The sequence below is a fragment of the Rousettus aegyptiacus genome, unplaced genomic scaffold (assembly GCF_014176215.1).
Source record: "Rousettus aegyptiacus isolate mRouAeg1 unplaced genomic scaffold, mRouAeg1.p scaffold_m13_p_8, whole genome shotgun sequence".
NCBI lineage: Eukaryota > Metazoa > Chordata > Mammalia > Chiroptera > Pteropodidae > Rousettus > Rousettus aegyptiacus.
Window position 1 is genome coordinate 42,544,772 of NW_023416311.1, and position 16,834 is coordinate 42,561,605.

Here is a 16,834-nt window from a genome sequence, read left to right on the forward strand (position 1 = left end):
CTTTTGATTTCCTCCTTGATCTCATTGTTAACCCATTCATTGTTTAGTAGCATGTTATTTAGTCTCTATGTGTTGATGTGTTTTTCTGTTTTTTTCTTGTAAATGATTTCTAGTTTCATTTGGTTGGAGAAGATGCTCGGTATAATTTCAGTCTTCTTAAATTTATTAAGACTTGTTTTGTGGCCTAATATGGGGTCTATCTTGGAAAACGTTCCATGTACACTTGAAAAGTATGCATATTCTGCTTTGGGGTGAAATGTTCTAAATGTCAATCAAATCCATCTAGGCTTTTGTGTTACCTAGGCCACCGTTTCCTTGTTGATTTTCTGTCTCAAAGATTTATCCCTTGAAATCAACGGGGTGTTAAATTTCCCTACTATGACTATATTGCTATAAATCTCTTCTTTTATGTTGGTTAATATTTTCTTTATGTATTTAAGTGTTCCTATGTTGGGTGCATAAATGTCAAACAAGGGTTATTGTCTCTTGTTAGGTTGAACCCTTTATCATTATGTAATGTCCCTCTTTGTCTTTTATTATAGCTTTTGTTTTAAGTCTGTTTTGCCTAATATAAATGTTGCTACCCCAGCTTTTTCTTTTCTTGTTTCCATTTGCATAAAATATCTTTTTCCATCCCTTTACTTTTAGCCTGTGTGTGTCTTTCGATCTGGAGTAGGTCTCTTGTAGAGAGTATATGTATGGGTCTTGTTTTCTTATCCACCCTATGTCTTTTGACGGGAGTACTTGATCCATTTACATTTAAAATGATTATCGATAGGTACATAGTTATTGCCATTTTATTCATATTTATGTTCCTTTTGTTGTTGTTGTTGTTGTTTTCCTTTCTTTTTAAAGAAGTCCCTTTAACATTTCTTGTAATACTGGCGTGATGTCGATAAACTCATTTAACTTTTTTTTTGTCTGAGAAGCTCTTTATATCTCTTTTGATTTTAAATGATAGGCTTGATAGGTAGAATAGTCTTGGTTGTATTTCCTTGCTTTTCATCGTTTTGACTCTTTTATGACAATCTCTTCTGGTCTCCAAAGTTTCTGTTGAGAAATCAGCTGACAGTCTTATGAGGGCTCCCTTTTAGGTAACTAACTGCCTTTCTCTTGCTGCTTTTAAGAGTGTCTTTATCCTTAACCTTTGGCATTTTAATGATGATGTGTCATGGTGTATGAGCCTCTTCAGGTTCATCTTGTTTGGGACTCTCTGCACTTCCTGGGCTTGTATGTCTGTTTCCTTTGCCAGGTTAGGAAAGTTTGCAGTCATTATTTCTTTAAATAGGTTCTCAATCCTCTCTTTTCTACATTCTTCTGGTACCCCTATGATGCGAATGTCGATATGCTTGATGTTGTCCCAGAGGTCCCTTAAATTATCCTCATTTTTTAAAAAAAAATTGTTTTTTTCTTTTGCTATTCTGATTGGATGTTTTCTGATACTTTGTCTTCTAAATTGCTGATTCAGTCTTCTGTTTCATTTAATCTACTATTGATTCCTTCTAATGTAGTCTTCATTTCAGTTATTCTTCATATTTCTGACTTGTTCTTTTCTATGTTCTCTATGTTTGTTTGTTTGTTTAATGCTTGTTATCTCTTTGTTGAAGTTCTCACTAAGCTCCTTCACCCTTTTGACCAGTGTTTTGAACGCTGTATCCGGTAAGTTGCTTGCCTCCATTTTGTTTTTGATTTGAGAAATATTTATTTCCTCATTTTGGCTGCCTTTCTGTGTCCATTTCTGTGTATTAGGTAGGTCTTCTATGTCTCCCAGTCTTAGCCAAGTAACCTTATGTAGTTAGTGTCCTGTGTGGCCCAGTCTCTCTGATCACCTGTGCTGGGTGCTCCAGGAGTGTTCTTTGTGTGAGTTGTACATGCCCTCCTGTTGTATTTGAACTTTGATTACTGTTGGCATGTCAGCGGAATTGACCTACAGGCTTACTGACTGTAAAGATTAGCCACAGCCACATTATATGAGCTATTATCTGGGGGATGATCCTATGAAGCGCAATTCACCCCAGTAGGCTCTGGTGCCTGCTGAGATCACCCTTTGTATGCTACTTGTGGTGCTAATCGGGTTGTATTCTGTTATGGGTTGAAGCTGGCCACCAGGTGTGCTGGTTCTGGGGCCTCTTGGAAGGGATTCCTATCCAAGTTCAGCCACTGCCTGTGACTGCTCCAGGGCTATCCAGTAAGAACTACAAAGTGACCCACAGTTGACTGCTGCCTGTGCTTGACCTAGTGTGGGAAAGGCTACAATGCAAATCAAGGCCAGTCATCACCAGTACCAGGCTTGGGGCAGCTCAAAAAATGACTCATGGAACCCCCTAGGCCTGCCACTGACTGCCAGCTGTCCATAAGTCTCAGCTATTGAAGGCACCTCAGGTGTTATTGCTGGTATGGGAGTTGGGTGGGGAGGGCTCTCAGGGAGTCACCAGTGTGAGACAAGTGGTTTTTAACAGGTTAACGTAGATTCAGATTTGGTGTCAGTGCTGAGCCTGGTGCCACTCTGCAAAAGTCTCAGAGCCCACTGAGGCCAGCCACCACCTGCCTAGGCTGGCAAATCCCCGAAAGTTGTCCAAGAAAAACTGCAGTTCAGGCCAACAGTAGCTTACTGCCAGCCATGAAAAGGCCTCTACTGGTGGGCAAGTTGGGTTGGGTGGAGTTCCAGGGAGTCACTAGGGCAGAGAAGCAGAGCTTACCAAGCCAACGAAAATTCATATTTAGTCATGCTGGCGGAGGGTTCAAGACAAGAAAGATGGCATCTATCTTCTGGCCACCTAGAAGAAGGGCTCAACACAGAGACAATGGCAGCTTTCCCTCCAGCCTTTGCCCTGAAGTCACACAACTCAGTCTCTGTCCGTATGTCTCTGGTACCTCCCCAGCTACTTTCCCTCTGCCGGAACCCAGGGTGGGTACCTGGGAATGAGAGAATCTGTTCACGAGCCCTTTAAGAGGACACCTGGATTTCTAGCCATCTTCAATCTTACCCCAATGCATGGAATCCTGGCTGATTTTCACAGGCAGATGTTGTGGGGACTGCTCTTCCTGGCAGTGATGCTTCAGGCTAGGGAGCCTGGTATAGGGCTGAGGACCCTTGCTGTTCAGAGTTGGCCTCTGTAGCCAACATATCCCTCTCAGTTCTCAACTGCCACATGTCTCCAACTCCTCTTACCAGTCTCGAGGGGGCTTTTTCTTTATGTCTTTAGTTATAAAACTTCTGTTCATCTAGTCTTTGGATGGTTCTCTTTGGATTATTCTATATTTTAGTTGCAATTTTAATGCGGTCATGGGATGAAGCAAACACAGCAACCACTATCTTTACCAGCACTCACTAAAAATTAATTTTATATATTCGTTGTATGTATCTGTTACAGCATTTTTGAATCAGTAAAGATTAGAAAATACCTAAATATGATTAAAATTATGTGTGTCCTTGATGGCATTTACTCAGCCATTAAAATTACGAGTTATTAAAATTGTGAAGATTGTATAGCCTCTTGGGAAAACCTAAACAGAATAACACTGCTTTAGCAATACATGTATGTATTTTTGTGGTGATCACAATACACTAAATTTGTTTCTGGACTTATTTATGGGTCATGAGCCACAGGTTGAAAACATTTGTGAACAGTATTGTAAGGATGGTCGACTGGGGACCATTTTATCTCTTCTTTAGAGTTGACTATAATTTTTAATATATTAGAAGGAATATCATGTAGATTAGTCTTTATTTTATCTTCTGATGTGCTCCACAGAAAATTTGAAATCTCATACAAATCTCAAACAGCTTCCTAAATATTTTTCTGAACAAGTCGAACAAAGCTTTCAAAATTCAAATAAATTATGACAGCTGTAGCATCATCTACTTATCTGTCACTGCTTCCTCTCCAGTTCAAGTGGCTCATCGAACACTAACTACAGTAATCTGATTTGCATTTTCCTTGTCAAATGTGCCACTCTGTGAATAGCTAAATTAACTTAGTCTTCCTGGAATATACCCAAATGTTGAGAATCATTTAGGACCTTTTCAAAACCATTTGGTGTATTAGCTCTGTCTTGAGATAAGCAGAATAAATAAGTCCCTGAAATCAAAGGAAAACTAATTGTAGTACCTCTTTCCAGCTTTGAATCATCAAAGCTTGACTGTCTCAAGTATGTTCTAATGGGGCTCATTATTTTGTTTGTTCTACATCTGATAATTCTGAAATAATTTTACATTTGCATTGTTAATATTCACTTTTCAAAATTTGTTGACATGTCTGTTTATTTCCAAGAATAATAATTTATTAGCCTTTCCTTTAAAGCACAAAAGTTCTGCTTGCCCATTGTAACAAGTTAAATGACATAGAAATATACCATAAAAAAGCCAAATCAGTCTCTTCCCCCATCCCATATATTTCTGACTCCCTCTTTAACTCTAAAACTTGGTGTTTATTGTTCAACACCTATCTATGCTCATATAAAATATACAAATATTTATATGGTAAACATTTTTATAATAATAGTTCAGATTAGACACATCCTAATCTTAACTCTTTTTCTGAATTTAACAATCTATCATGATTTTCTTGCTAATATAGCCAATAGATCTCATTCTTTTTCATAGCTGCAAAATGTAGATATGCCATAATTTATTCATTTACTCTCCTGTATATAGGCATTTATGCATTTCAGTTGTTTAGTTTTTGTCATTGTTATAGTGCTACTATAGATATCTTTCTATTAAGTTGTTAGATCCAAAGAGGCACTCCCTAGGTGTCAGATGTGACCCTTGTCAGTAGTCTGGGCACGATTCACCTTTATTCCTTCCAGGTTTTACCAGCAGGTTGATTTTTATTAGCTGAGTCACTTTGGCAAGGCGTTGGGAAAAAGTCTGGTCAGGAACAATGGCTGAGGCCATTTTTTTTGACTCAAGATGCTTTTTTCTCTACCCACCCCTGTCTTGGACGCTTGTTCTTTACATGTCTTAAATTTCTTAGCTTTGGGTCTGGGACTTTTTAAAAGTATTTTGATGACCTCTCTACTCCTCCATGGCAATGATATAAAAAGGACCTCACTATAGTAAAGTTTCTGTAGTTCTCAAGCATGAATTCCTAATCTGTTGATTTTAGTTCATTTTAATCTACCCTGGTATTACCTTCCACCCTCTTGCCCTTTGTGTCTCTATTGCAGTAATTAAAGAAGGTGTCCATCTTTGGATTTGGTCATGTCATTAATCAGAGGTGGTCGCAATGGCCTATAAGTCCCTGTACACCTATGCTCAGTTTATACCAAGTGCATTTAGAGTCACGATGCTGCATTAGCTATTTTGGGTTAGAGATATTAAGTTAAATATTTAAGACAAATGTCCTATGCCACTTTGATTTCATTTATTACTTGTTCTTGCGCTATACTACCTGTTAAGAATCTAATAATCTGGAGAGCAGAACAGACATGGTATTTGTCATTAAGATATTTGAGTCTAGGTTAAGGAGAGCCGTTACAAAGAAAAGTACAATTGATAGATGGAATCTCCACACGATTACATAGGATTCAGTCTTACACATGACTACACCGACTGAGTAGAGAGTGGAAGTTTAACGTTGTCCTAATTCACAACTTTATGATAATTTTTTAAATCTTAATAATTCTATATTTATCTGAAAGAATGGGAGATTTTACACTAATGCAACATTAATCATAATACTACAATTTAAAGTAATATGAAAAGGAATTTAGCTAGATGATAACGGCTACATTTAAGAACAGTAGAAAGGGCTTAATTAGTCAGTAGTAACAGGACAAATACTAAATAAAAATAGCAAAGTTAGATTTGTAATTAATGTATACAGTGAAATTCCAGATGTATTAAAGAATTTAAAAATGACCACATTTTTAAAAATCACAATGAAGGAAATATAGGTAACTATCCGGTCTGAGTGGTGAAGGACTTTTAAACAAAAAGCAGGGGAAAAAATCTGTAAAGGAAAGATTTATGGAGACAACAGAAAAATATAAAACGCAGATGTCAAGAAATGCTATATAAATTAAAAGGTGAACAGCTAACTGGGAAAGAATATTTGCAATACATATGGGACAGGTTAATGTCTATAATACACATCAAACACTAAGAAGTCAACATTCTGTCAAAATGGGCAAAGAACATGAACAGGTGCTTTAAAAATAAAGTCGCATGTCCAAAAGATTTATGAAAAAATTTAACTTTAAATAATGAAGAAAATGAAGACTAAAAGTCATCTTGGAACCATATGGGTGAAAAGTTATTTAAATGCTATATCTAGAGTTGTTGGGAGTAAAGCAAAACAGACATGGCTGACAGAAGTAGAGGCTACGAAAGCTTACGTGGGAGAGGCAACGTCACACTCAGAAGCTTTGGCCAGATAGCTCCATTTCCAGGAATTTGTCCTAATGTTCTTCACTGCAGCATTATATAACAAAGAAAATTGGTTGCACATCCAGTAATTTGTTGTTGGTTAAATTATGGTACATCCAGCACATAGGTAATTACATTAAGATGGACAAATGGTGATAGGTAAGATCTTTCTTGCAGCCTAGTTTCTTCTGGGTTTTGTCAGTGTTTTAAAGGTGTGGGGAAAGAGCAAAATCTTAATATTTGCCACCCTTCCCTTTTTACTCAAACAAGATTACTTATAAGGGGAAGAGATGTACATAGAAAGCAAACATTTCTCAGTGATAAAGCTATAGGATGTAGCTTACCACATATAGTATGAAAGAAAAATGAAGCATATTCTGTATCCAAATGAATTTTTGCAGAACTTAAATAGAGTAATAACCTCCAAGACCTTATCTAGGCTGTGAAATAACTTTCAAGAGACGATTTTTGATGCCTGAGTTGTTTACTTGTGTTGTTTTATGATCACATGGACAGAAGCTGTGTCCTTTAGCTCTAAAGCCTATATCCTTTTTAAGTGGAACTTGGTCATCAGTATTAAGTCAGGTACTGGATTGTTTGAGCTGAATTATGTTCATTTGGTATGAACTGCCCACTGGTGTATATCTCTGTTGTTTTCTACTTTTTAAATAACATGTCCGATGTGCTTTCATATAGAATCCTTTTCCTATCATAATTATTTTCTTTTCCAAAGCTTCCACAGTGCCTGAAGGCAGTCAACCAGCATTTAGGTAGCTTTTTATTTTACTTTTTTGAAATCAAAAAGTTCAACTGATATTAGATCGATCATGGGTGAAGGGAGAGCAGAGCCTTCCTTAGGTCAGGCCTCCTGAGACTGTCCCTGAGACTGTCAATTACTAATGAGTTCCAGTACTTCCTAGTGTGACAAGCAGATATCGCCAAAGCTCTCTGAGCCTTGAAACCTCATAATTTCAGGAGAATTTCTTTGCAAAAGCTGCTGCTTTTCTTCGAGGTTGTCCAGTAACTACTGTGAAATGACATGGGACACAGAATCACCAATAACCTTTACTGTGTTAAGGGGGTTTCCACCGTTTTCTTGTCTGTGCATTTTTGCCTTTGTCAGCTAATTGCCAGATTGAAGCTTAGTACATCTGGGGACAGAAATGCAGGCTAATTGCTACTAGAGTGATGAAACAGCTCTATTTTTTGTGCTTCCTCCTTTCATCTTTAGAGTCAAGAAGAGTCTCCCTGTCTGGTAGGAAGTTATCTTGTACCATGCTGTGGTTATGCTGTGCAGAACCTGTCTCAGAAACTTCCTTGCAAACGTATGCAGTTGCAACGAGATGTTTTGTGCAAAAGACTCATCTCAGTGAACTTTCAGGAACTCACTTTCTGTGATTCGATGAGGTCATGGCCAAACACTCCTGAGAAACAGAGATGGTTCACAAGAGCACCCAGCATATTTGAGGCCAAAGCTTTAGCGACACTCATGCCCAGCACTTCAGGGACGTCTCAGCTCAAGATGCAGAAATCCTGTTATTGGAAACCAAACACCCATCTTTTACTTTAGGAGACTCCAATTAGTGTAACGACAGTTAGACTGATGTGGGTCTTGACCCTCAAATTTCAAGTCTTGTCCTTAAAGATCAATGTTCCTCGAGGTTCTTTTGTGAGAGCAGAACACATCAGAGGTGCTTGCTCATACCGCAACTGCTGACCCCATTAGCAAAGAGGATACAGTCCTTAATGTGACTTCTTGTCAAACTTTATAAACAGGCAAACATAATAAAGTATGTTAGAGATGAATTTTAAGGGCCAAAGTAAGGGAAGTTACAAAAGTTTAATACCACCTTGAACTTTATCATATATTATAATCACATTTTTATAGTGCTTATAACATACCACACTTACATAAACATTTCCCCAGTATCCCTGGGAAGTAAGTAGAGTGAGAGTAGACAGAGGTTAAGCCCTGAGGTACTTTAATTACAGGCACGCAAAAAACAAACAAACAAACAAAAAAACAGCCGAGCTTCCCATCATGCATGTGGTTGGGATTTATCAGAAATTTTCTGAAATGTAGCTTCCTGCCTGAGAAATGGCAAAATTGCCCAATTCTATAAGAAAAGGATGTTTCTTCCATGGAATAGACATAAAGTTTCCCAAAGAAAGTAAGAAAAAAAAATGAATGAAATAATGAAATTAGGTACATCCTATGTCTCTATTTGTCCTTGTTTAAATTAAAAGAAGTATTTGCTGGAAAGAAAGAAAACAAAATTTAGAGACATTAATTATTTCCATGAAGACCAGACCTAATGATCTTGTCTTTTTAAAATACAAAACAACAAAAACTGAAAATCCATTCGTGAATCTTATTTAAAATCCTAAGAATTTTACATGGGAGTTGAGATATGTGGGATAAATCTAATTCTACCATAGCTGCTATAGCTGAGGTATAATGTACTTGCCATCCCCAGAAGAAAGTACTTTATTTAACCAAAGTGATGTTGGGCAACGCAAAAATGCTGGAGCAGAATTAAAATGTATCATTTATGCCAGTCTCCCAAGCAGTGCACTTTTCTGAATTGCCTCATTGCTGCCTGGATAGCTATTATTAAAGAAATGAGGCTTTTTGTTTTCTAGACAGCCTTCTGATTGTTGCCTACACTCACACAGGAGTGCCTGGCTACAGAGCTTTCTATTTTGTTCCCAGGTCATCTCACAGCAGTTCAAAAGGTGACCTGTCATGGGAAAGAGGGCAAGTCGATGCATTTTAAGAACCCCACCTTTGTATCTCCCCACAGTCGAATGTGACCTGCACTGAGTTTCTGAACTTGAGCATTACCCCCTTTGCTCTGCACCTGAGCAGTTTGACTGGGTCTGATGAGAGAATTTTTTTTTACAGAACAACCTCAAGCTGTTTCTCAGTCCACAGTTCAAGTTATCTAAGAGTGAGTGCTTTGAGTATGATTGGTTGGCAGGGTGTGGGAATGACATTATAGAAGATGCAAAATGAAGGCTTCGACACATTTAGGTGCAAGAATGGTCCTGCAAGATGACCTGGGAATAAAATAGAAAGCTCTGTAGCCAGGCACTCCTGTGTGAGTGTTTTTCACAGGGCCCATATTTTTATTTTATTTTATTTTATTTATTTATTTAGGTAAGGCAACCCTTGGTTGACCTCACAGATTACAAGGACCTTGTCAGTTTACAATCCCTTATTTTTTATTTTTTACACCTACAGCACCTGATCTTCCTAGGTGGTCTCCCATCCAAGTACTAACCAGTCCTGACTCTGCTTAGCTTCCAAGATCAGACAAGATCGGGCTTGTTCAGGATGGCATGGCCGTAGACTATTTTTATTTTTTTAACCTACAATGCTAATTCCTTTCATTATGCTCTCCTTAATTTTCTTTCTCCTGGGTTCCTTGGCTTCCTTTAGAAGTAATGGCTACCTTTATTTATGTGGCATATCCAATCTATGGCCCTTTCCTCCCACCCTTTGATTTAATTCCTTCCATCTTTCCCTTTCTGTCTTCCCTTCTTAATCACAAAACAGCAAGAGTGATGCAAATCAGTGTCTCCTTTTCCCCTCTCCCCAGGGCAGAGGTCAGGATCTGGGACAGTGGCTGGTCCAAAATTTCTATACAAGCGGAACTCAGGATGCCTTGGGGAGGGGTGTTACAGGGGACTTGTCTTAAAGCTCTGTCCGCTTAGCCACTATAATCTTTACATGGACTGATTACTTCTACTAGATCAGCAGTCCCCAACCTTTTTGGCACCAGGGACCAGTGCTCCTATGAGAATCTAATGCCTGATGATCAGAGGTGGAGCTGGAGGTAGTGATGCTAATGCTAGGGAGTGGCTGCAAATACAGATGAAACTTTGCTCCCTTGCCTGCTGCTCACCTCCTGCTGTGTAGCCCGATTCCAAACAGGACCAAGGTCTGTGGCCCCATGCTAGATGACTGCAAGAGCACTAGAGGATATTATGGGGGCTGAAGCCTGCCTAACCTCTTGCTACTCTCCAGCCCAGATTCAGGGGGTCTTGGCTTTACAGACTCTAAGGGGCAAGATGCTATGCATGGAATTTGCCTTGCCAGGTCTTTTGCCCCTGCCCTGCTCTTCCCTCCCCACCTCCAGTCTATTTGCCGGCTCCTCCTTATCCCTACCCATTAGGAGGGCTTAATAAAAAAAACCATAGACACCACAAAAGCATGTGTGTCAGTGGCCTGCACCCACTATTCAAACTCGGAGATTCAAAATTCCATAAACTGCCGGGGTTTTGTGCATATGGTATATTCTGGAATTTGAACTCACGGTAGGCAATGTCTGCTTTATAGTATCATCTTTCATAACATAGATTTATCATTCTGTACAATCTATTGATGTACCTCTGTGAAAATCACCAAACTTATTGAGCAGAGCTTTTTTTTTTTTTTAGTTTTTTAGTATGTGAATAATTACATTTCATCCATAAAATGCAGTGGGGGAAAAAGAAATGCAAGTATATTTTTTAAGGTTTCCAAGAACAGATCATGCAAAGCACTAGTCTAAATGGATATGAAAATACTCTTAACATCTGGAATTTATTAGGGGAAAAAAAAGAGCACATTTTAACACTCCACATTTAAGTTATCAATTTCTTAAAGCTTTCTCATTGCCATGTTGATGTTAGATGAATAGTGTATAAGCTCCAGTAGGCTTGTTGTGACATGCCCATGGTTTAATATTGCACGAGGTATGTGAAATAACTTTCAAAAAATCAGCATTGCTTTGTTGCTTTACAAAGATACTCTGGCTGTGTTTCCCCAGAAAATTATGTGCTATGTTCTCACTTATTCTTCATGAACATAAGTCCATTTCCCAAAAGAATCTAATATCTGGAATGAGGTGGGATAAATTTTTAATTTTTAAAATCTTGAAACGGTTGGCAATTTTTGAATAATTTTGGTTTCTTTTGAGCTGTCAATCGAAAGAGGAAGTCGATAGTTGTAGATCGGGTTTCTCAGCCCCAGGAAAGATTGTTTTAAAGGTCTAAAGGGAGTCTAGATCTGATCCACTGCAAACTTAAAGTGGTGGTTCTCTTTACTTTTCTCACTCTAGCCTGTTATTTTGGGGGGAGGGAGAGCAGTTTATTTATGTAGCAATCACATTGAATAAAGGTGCAGTTCTATTGCAGTCATTTTCTGGTTGGCCCTCGGCCCCACAGGCCCGTAAGGGCCGTGGCTCTCAGGCCACAGGGTGGCAGGGAATGAAGTGCGCAAATCCTGCAACCTTGTAAATGTTACCCTGTTAGGAACAGCTATTGCCAAGATTTTTAGAAAACCCAGAAAACAAACAGGCAAAAGCTTACTTTGAAGTGCACTGTGCTTCCTTTGACATAACCTCTGTTTTTCTTTGCCCCGTGTAAAGAAAACGCCCTTTATAATCGCTCTGGGTGTTGACACACCTTTTTCGCTCCAGCTCATCTGTTGGTGTCAAATGAGAGAATCATCAAACTGGAATGAATTTTGAGAGGCCATAGACCAAAATTCCAGGCAGGACTGCACCCACATTATCCTGAAGAGATGAGACAGTCTTGAAAGGTTTTCCGGGAGAGGAATTCCACAGCCAGTGGAATTCTAAGACCTAACAAGCTCCTCTGTCAGGAGACACTTTGAGAGCAAACCTGAATCCTCCTGCTGAAATGTAAACCCATTATCCTGGGCTGTGTACACTGGTGACTACCCTCAGTGTAAGAGCATATCATATGCCTGTCAGCTCGTGCTAATTTGCCTTCATCCTTCACCTCTCAGAGCTAAATAATCCCATTTCACATTTGTGATATTTTCTGGGAGCTGAGAATTAAGCTCAATATTTTTTGATAAATGATGCCCTGGATTGAAATTGATGGAAAGGCTATCTCACAGAGTCTTTGGATCTTATAATCCTGTTTATCCATCTCCAAATGGTGCTCGCATTTAAACTATACTATCATCAGCATTGTTTCATAATTAGCATTTCATAACTTCAGCCTTACAGGGCAAACCACCCAGGCATCTGAGGAGACTGCATCTGACTATTAGGCAAAAAAGCCTGCTTACCATTTTTCCCACCCTTGTATTTACTCTTGTGCCTGCTGATTGACAGTATCAACTTCTTTAGCATTGAAGCTTAGCTTTCTTAGCTATAATTGTTTGGGTAAATTTTAATTTTTGTGTTGTCGAAACTGCAGTATTTCTAGCCACTGCTAGATTTAGGCTTTCCCTTGATATCTTTATCAGCGTTGGAAATGCTTCATTCTTAGACAGCCCAGGAATCTTTAATGCTTTTTCTGCCTTCTGACTTTCTGCTTTCAGGAAACAAAATAAGGCAGCTTTAGGGAGCCTTTTTGTTTGCATTCTAGTGCTGTGTCTACAAGGAGGTAAGAAGAAAGGAATGTTGAGGAGAGGGTACACGTTGTAAGGAACTCAAGGACTAGATATATCCTCTTCTGCTGTTGTATGTTTTGAACTAATGCTGAGGCCTGACTTCGTGGTCTTGGGAAGATACGTAGTTCCTCCCCTTTAAGCACAGAAGGAATTTAATTTGCAAATGAACCTATATCTTAGGAAGAAAGCAGTGCCAGATCCAAAATGTGTGAGGAAGAAACACCATAGTGCTATTTGTGATTACTCCCCAAAGCTCCCCACCTGCCTAAGCAACCAGACTGTCTCAGGTACCAATATTCAGCACGGAGCTAGCTCCGGAACCACACGTTACAGGCTGGAAGACTATGCCCTCCCCATGGGAGTGCCTTCCATTTAAAGAAAGTCAGAAAGAAATGATTAAACACATTTCTTTCATCAGCCCACCGGTGTGGCTTCCTCTTTATCCTTTCTGCTGCTTCTCTTCCAAGGGTGTTAGAGAAGGCCCATGACACACCGATGGAAACCTCACGTGTCCTTAGCTCTTCCATCTTTGGTCAGTGAGTTCTGCCATGACCTCCACTGTACTTCATTAATTTCAGAATTAGCGTGTGAATTAGAGGGGGCTGGAAAGGGAAATAAATCACTTTATTAGAAAGAAAATTGTCAAGGCATATGTGATAAAATGTGTTCCTTAAAAGTAGAGGGGGGAAAAAAGGGAGGCTTCGTTTATTAAAATAATGCTGAGCTGTTAAGTACCTCTCTGGGTTACTATTGTATTGTGGTTTCTCGAGGCAAAGTGGGAGGAAAAGCTGAGGGAGAAGAGACTCCTCACAGGAAAGGAGCCGGAATGCCGTCAAGCTGCGCTCAAACCACAGTGTTTCATTCTAGTCTGTGGCTCACTTGCTTGCGTTACAGCTTTCATCTGCAGTTCTGACATCTCTGTGATTTGGCAAGAGATTATGAAATGCTCACCAGGCGCTGGCCATGCTGGTGCTGGCAGATGGGGTGGAGGCACACCGCTTTGGAGACTGAATGGCTTGCTTGCAGGAACGGGGTCTCTTTGGGTTTATCTGGCCACAGAGTCCATCCTGCCCTTCACCTGCGCCGCAGCTGCTTCCCTCCAGTGCCGGCCGGGCACTGTCCAAGCAAGTACGGGGAATCGCGCTGAAACTCCCTTCTGATACCAGGGGCTTTTCCGGTTTGAGCAGTGCGGCTGTAAACCATCTGGTGCTGGGCGGCGTCCAAGTCTGCGATCTTAACTCCTCAGATTCTCTCCCTTGGCCCATGCCAGATCACATGATCTGCAAATGTGTGACCCTTGGACACCCACTGTAAATGATATGCTGTGATGGTGAATGGGATAGGTCAGCTTGGGAGTTTTTGGTTTCAAGTATTAGAAAAACTGACTCTGCGTCAATTTCATTATCTGTGAAGTAAGGTAATAATAGGGCCTATATTGTTTGGCGAGAATTCATTGAAAACCCACATAAGGCATTTGGCATGGTCCCTGGCACATAGGAAGTATGCTGGCCAGAATTCATCTGGAATGTGATTGGTCCTAGGTAGCACTTGTCAAAAGGGACATCAACATCCTCGAAGGGCCACTGGAGGATGGAGAATTGTTCTAGAGATTTGATGACTTAGAGGGGATGCTAATGATAACGAGAATTATTTGGAGAGTTCGAAGTATAGAAAACTACATTAAACATGTTGTTTCACATAAGCTACTTTACGTATATTTACATTAGAAAAATGTCTGACAGATATTTGCTAGCGATGTGATCTCTAGATGGTGGGGTAAGGAAAATAAGTTCCTTTATCTGAATCTTATAATTTTCTAAATTTATCCACTCCACAAATATTGTCTGAAGTTCTACCATGTGCCAGGCACAGTTCATCTTGTTTGTTGGCTATTTCCCCAGTTTCTTGACATGGCTGCCTTCTTGGAATTTGTCTCGTGGGGGAATGAACCAACCACAAACCTGTATGATATACTGTCAGGTAGTAATACGTGTTATGAAAAATAAAGAGGAGTGAAAGGATAGAGAAGCGGGGAGTAGAGGAGAAGGAAAACTTGTTCCAGGTGGTTCGTGAGAACAGATGGAAAGCAACCTGAGTGAATTGAAGGAGTGAGTATACATATGGGAAATAATGATTACCATGTTAATTGTTATATATAGTTCCCTACTTTGTTTCCAGCGTAGTGTCTTATGCATATTATGCAATTTATTCAACTCATCTTTTTCATTTTTTACTATCACAAATGTATATATCCTTGCTTATAGTAAACTTTACTATTCAGACATATTTTTATGGAAACTCATTTGGAGGTCACTGTCTATTTCCCACCTGGTTCTCGAACCTCTCTTATCTTGTGATATAAGGAGCCAGGAGGTAGTGGGTACAGAGTGGGTGTGAGGCTACTTCAGTTTCTAGGCTGTTTAGGATTAATTTGTTTGCCTGCTTACCTGCAGGCCCAGCCAGGGTTCAGGAAGCAGCCAATTCAATTGCACACGTTGAAAGGCAAAGTGTAGATTACTATGATTAATATGATCTAAGCCTCAATGTAATGTGTCATTCTGGTTGCTTAATTAGGGTTTGTGTAAACACGGAGATAGGATAGTAACCCATCATTCTCTCAAGGCCCAATTCTATCTTGACACTTTTTAGCAAGCACAAAGCATAGCGTGATGATCATTATAATTAAGATGATAATGGTCATTGCTGCTAACATTCTGCCAGGTGCCATTGTGGTTAAGTGATTTACCTGCACTTTGTTTATTTAATCTTCACAACTCTTTGTGGTTGAGTATCGGTCCCATTTTACAAGGTGGGTAAAGTGAGGCTGAGAAAATTTTAACAATTTAACCAAGGCTGAACTGGTACTCAGATCTGGGTTTGTGTTTTGTTTTCTAATAGTGGTAAAGCCTGTCTTTAAAGAATTTTGCCTCATCGTTTTCTCTCCCTCTTATTCCCTCTTCCATTTTCTTCCTTTTCTGGAAACAAGATGATCCTATTTGGGAATAGTATTGACTGAGTTAGGTGATTTGGAAAGGAGAGAAGATTCAGACTTTTTCCTCTATTTAAACACACTGTTTTCTGAAGCAGTCAGCAGAGCCCCTGATGGGAGAGATCACTGAGCAGATTTGCAATTTGTCTCTTCTGTCTTTGCCTGGCACTTTGGTAGAAGGGCCCATCAGTCAGGAACCATGGGGTGAGGAAGGAGAAGCCAGGGCCTGGAACGGGAGCTTGTTTATGGCATCAAGCATTTTAAAGTGATTTTCGTTAAATGAAATATGCATGTTAAAGTATCTTTTAAAAGTTGGGGACACATTAAAAAATGATTGTATTGAGCATCTCAATAGCCAACAGCTTAGCTGTCTCCTGCACTTTAATGAAAAGTCTGAAAGCATGAGCCTTGAATTTTATGTTTATAAAGTGTGTATGTATATGTGTGTTAACACATGTAAATGCATGTATGTGTGAATATGTGTATATATACACACACATACAAATCTAAATCTTCATTTTCTCAAAGCAAAAGCATTATCTTCAATCCAGAAAAAAAAAAATAGGGTCCTTCTACACTTGCTGTAAAATATACAGCTTTCCTCATCTGCAGAGTTTATTGACTATTTCACCATTAAAGGTACTTGGTTTCTCTAGAATGGGGAATTCAATACGTGCTGAATTGGATCAATATAAAAATTTATGAACAATGCAGGCCTTGTCAGGGAACTCTTTTACTCCTTTTCATATAATTCTCTGTGGGAGTTTCTGCCTCAGGGATCACATCAGTACTTAGTGCACGCTGAAATATTCATGTCCTCTGATTAGCAGGATTTAATTGTTACATCTTCATCTCCTTCATGATGTGTCATTAGGATGCAACCCACCTTGAAATTTAAGTAGATGCTGCCAGTTTATTGCAGTATCTTTATCTGTTTCTTTCCAGATATCCTTGCGTACACATGTAATTCCTGTTTCCCTTGAAAACAAGATAACACTACAAAAAGTAAGAAATTATTTGTTAGTGGAAAATACTAAGTGATTTATTTTTACTAGCAACT

The 16,834-nt window shown here is 39.3% G+C and overlaps 1 protein-coding gene and 1 pseudogene across 6 annotated transcripts in view; one reads left to right on the top strand and one right to left on the bottom strand.

The window, feature by feature from the left end:
* Nucleotides 1–16,834, top strand: part of MCC (MCC regulator of WNT signaling pathway) — a 377,378-nt gene that overhangs the window by 244,465 nt on the left and 116,079 nt on the right. The window contains exon 2 of one of the 6 annotated variants that reach the window (XM_016147284.2): nt 16,720–16,779. The exons of the other annotated variants lie outside the window; for them this stretch is intronic. Within the exon in view, the coding sequence (XP_016002770.2) occupies nt 16,720–16,779 (60 nt within the window). The remainder of the gene's footprint in view (nt 1–16,719; nt 16,780–16,834) is intronic. 6 annotated transcript variants of the gene reach the window in all.
* LOC118607672 lies at nt 9,609–9,727 on the bottom strand (annotated as a pseudogene).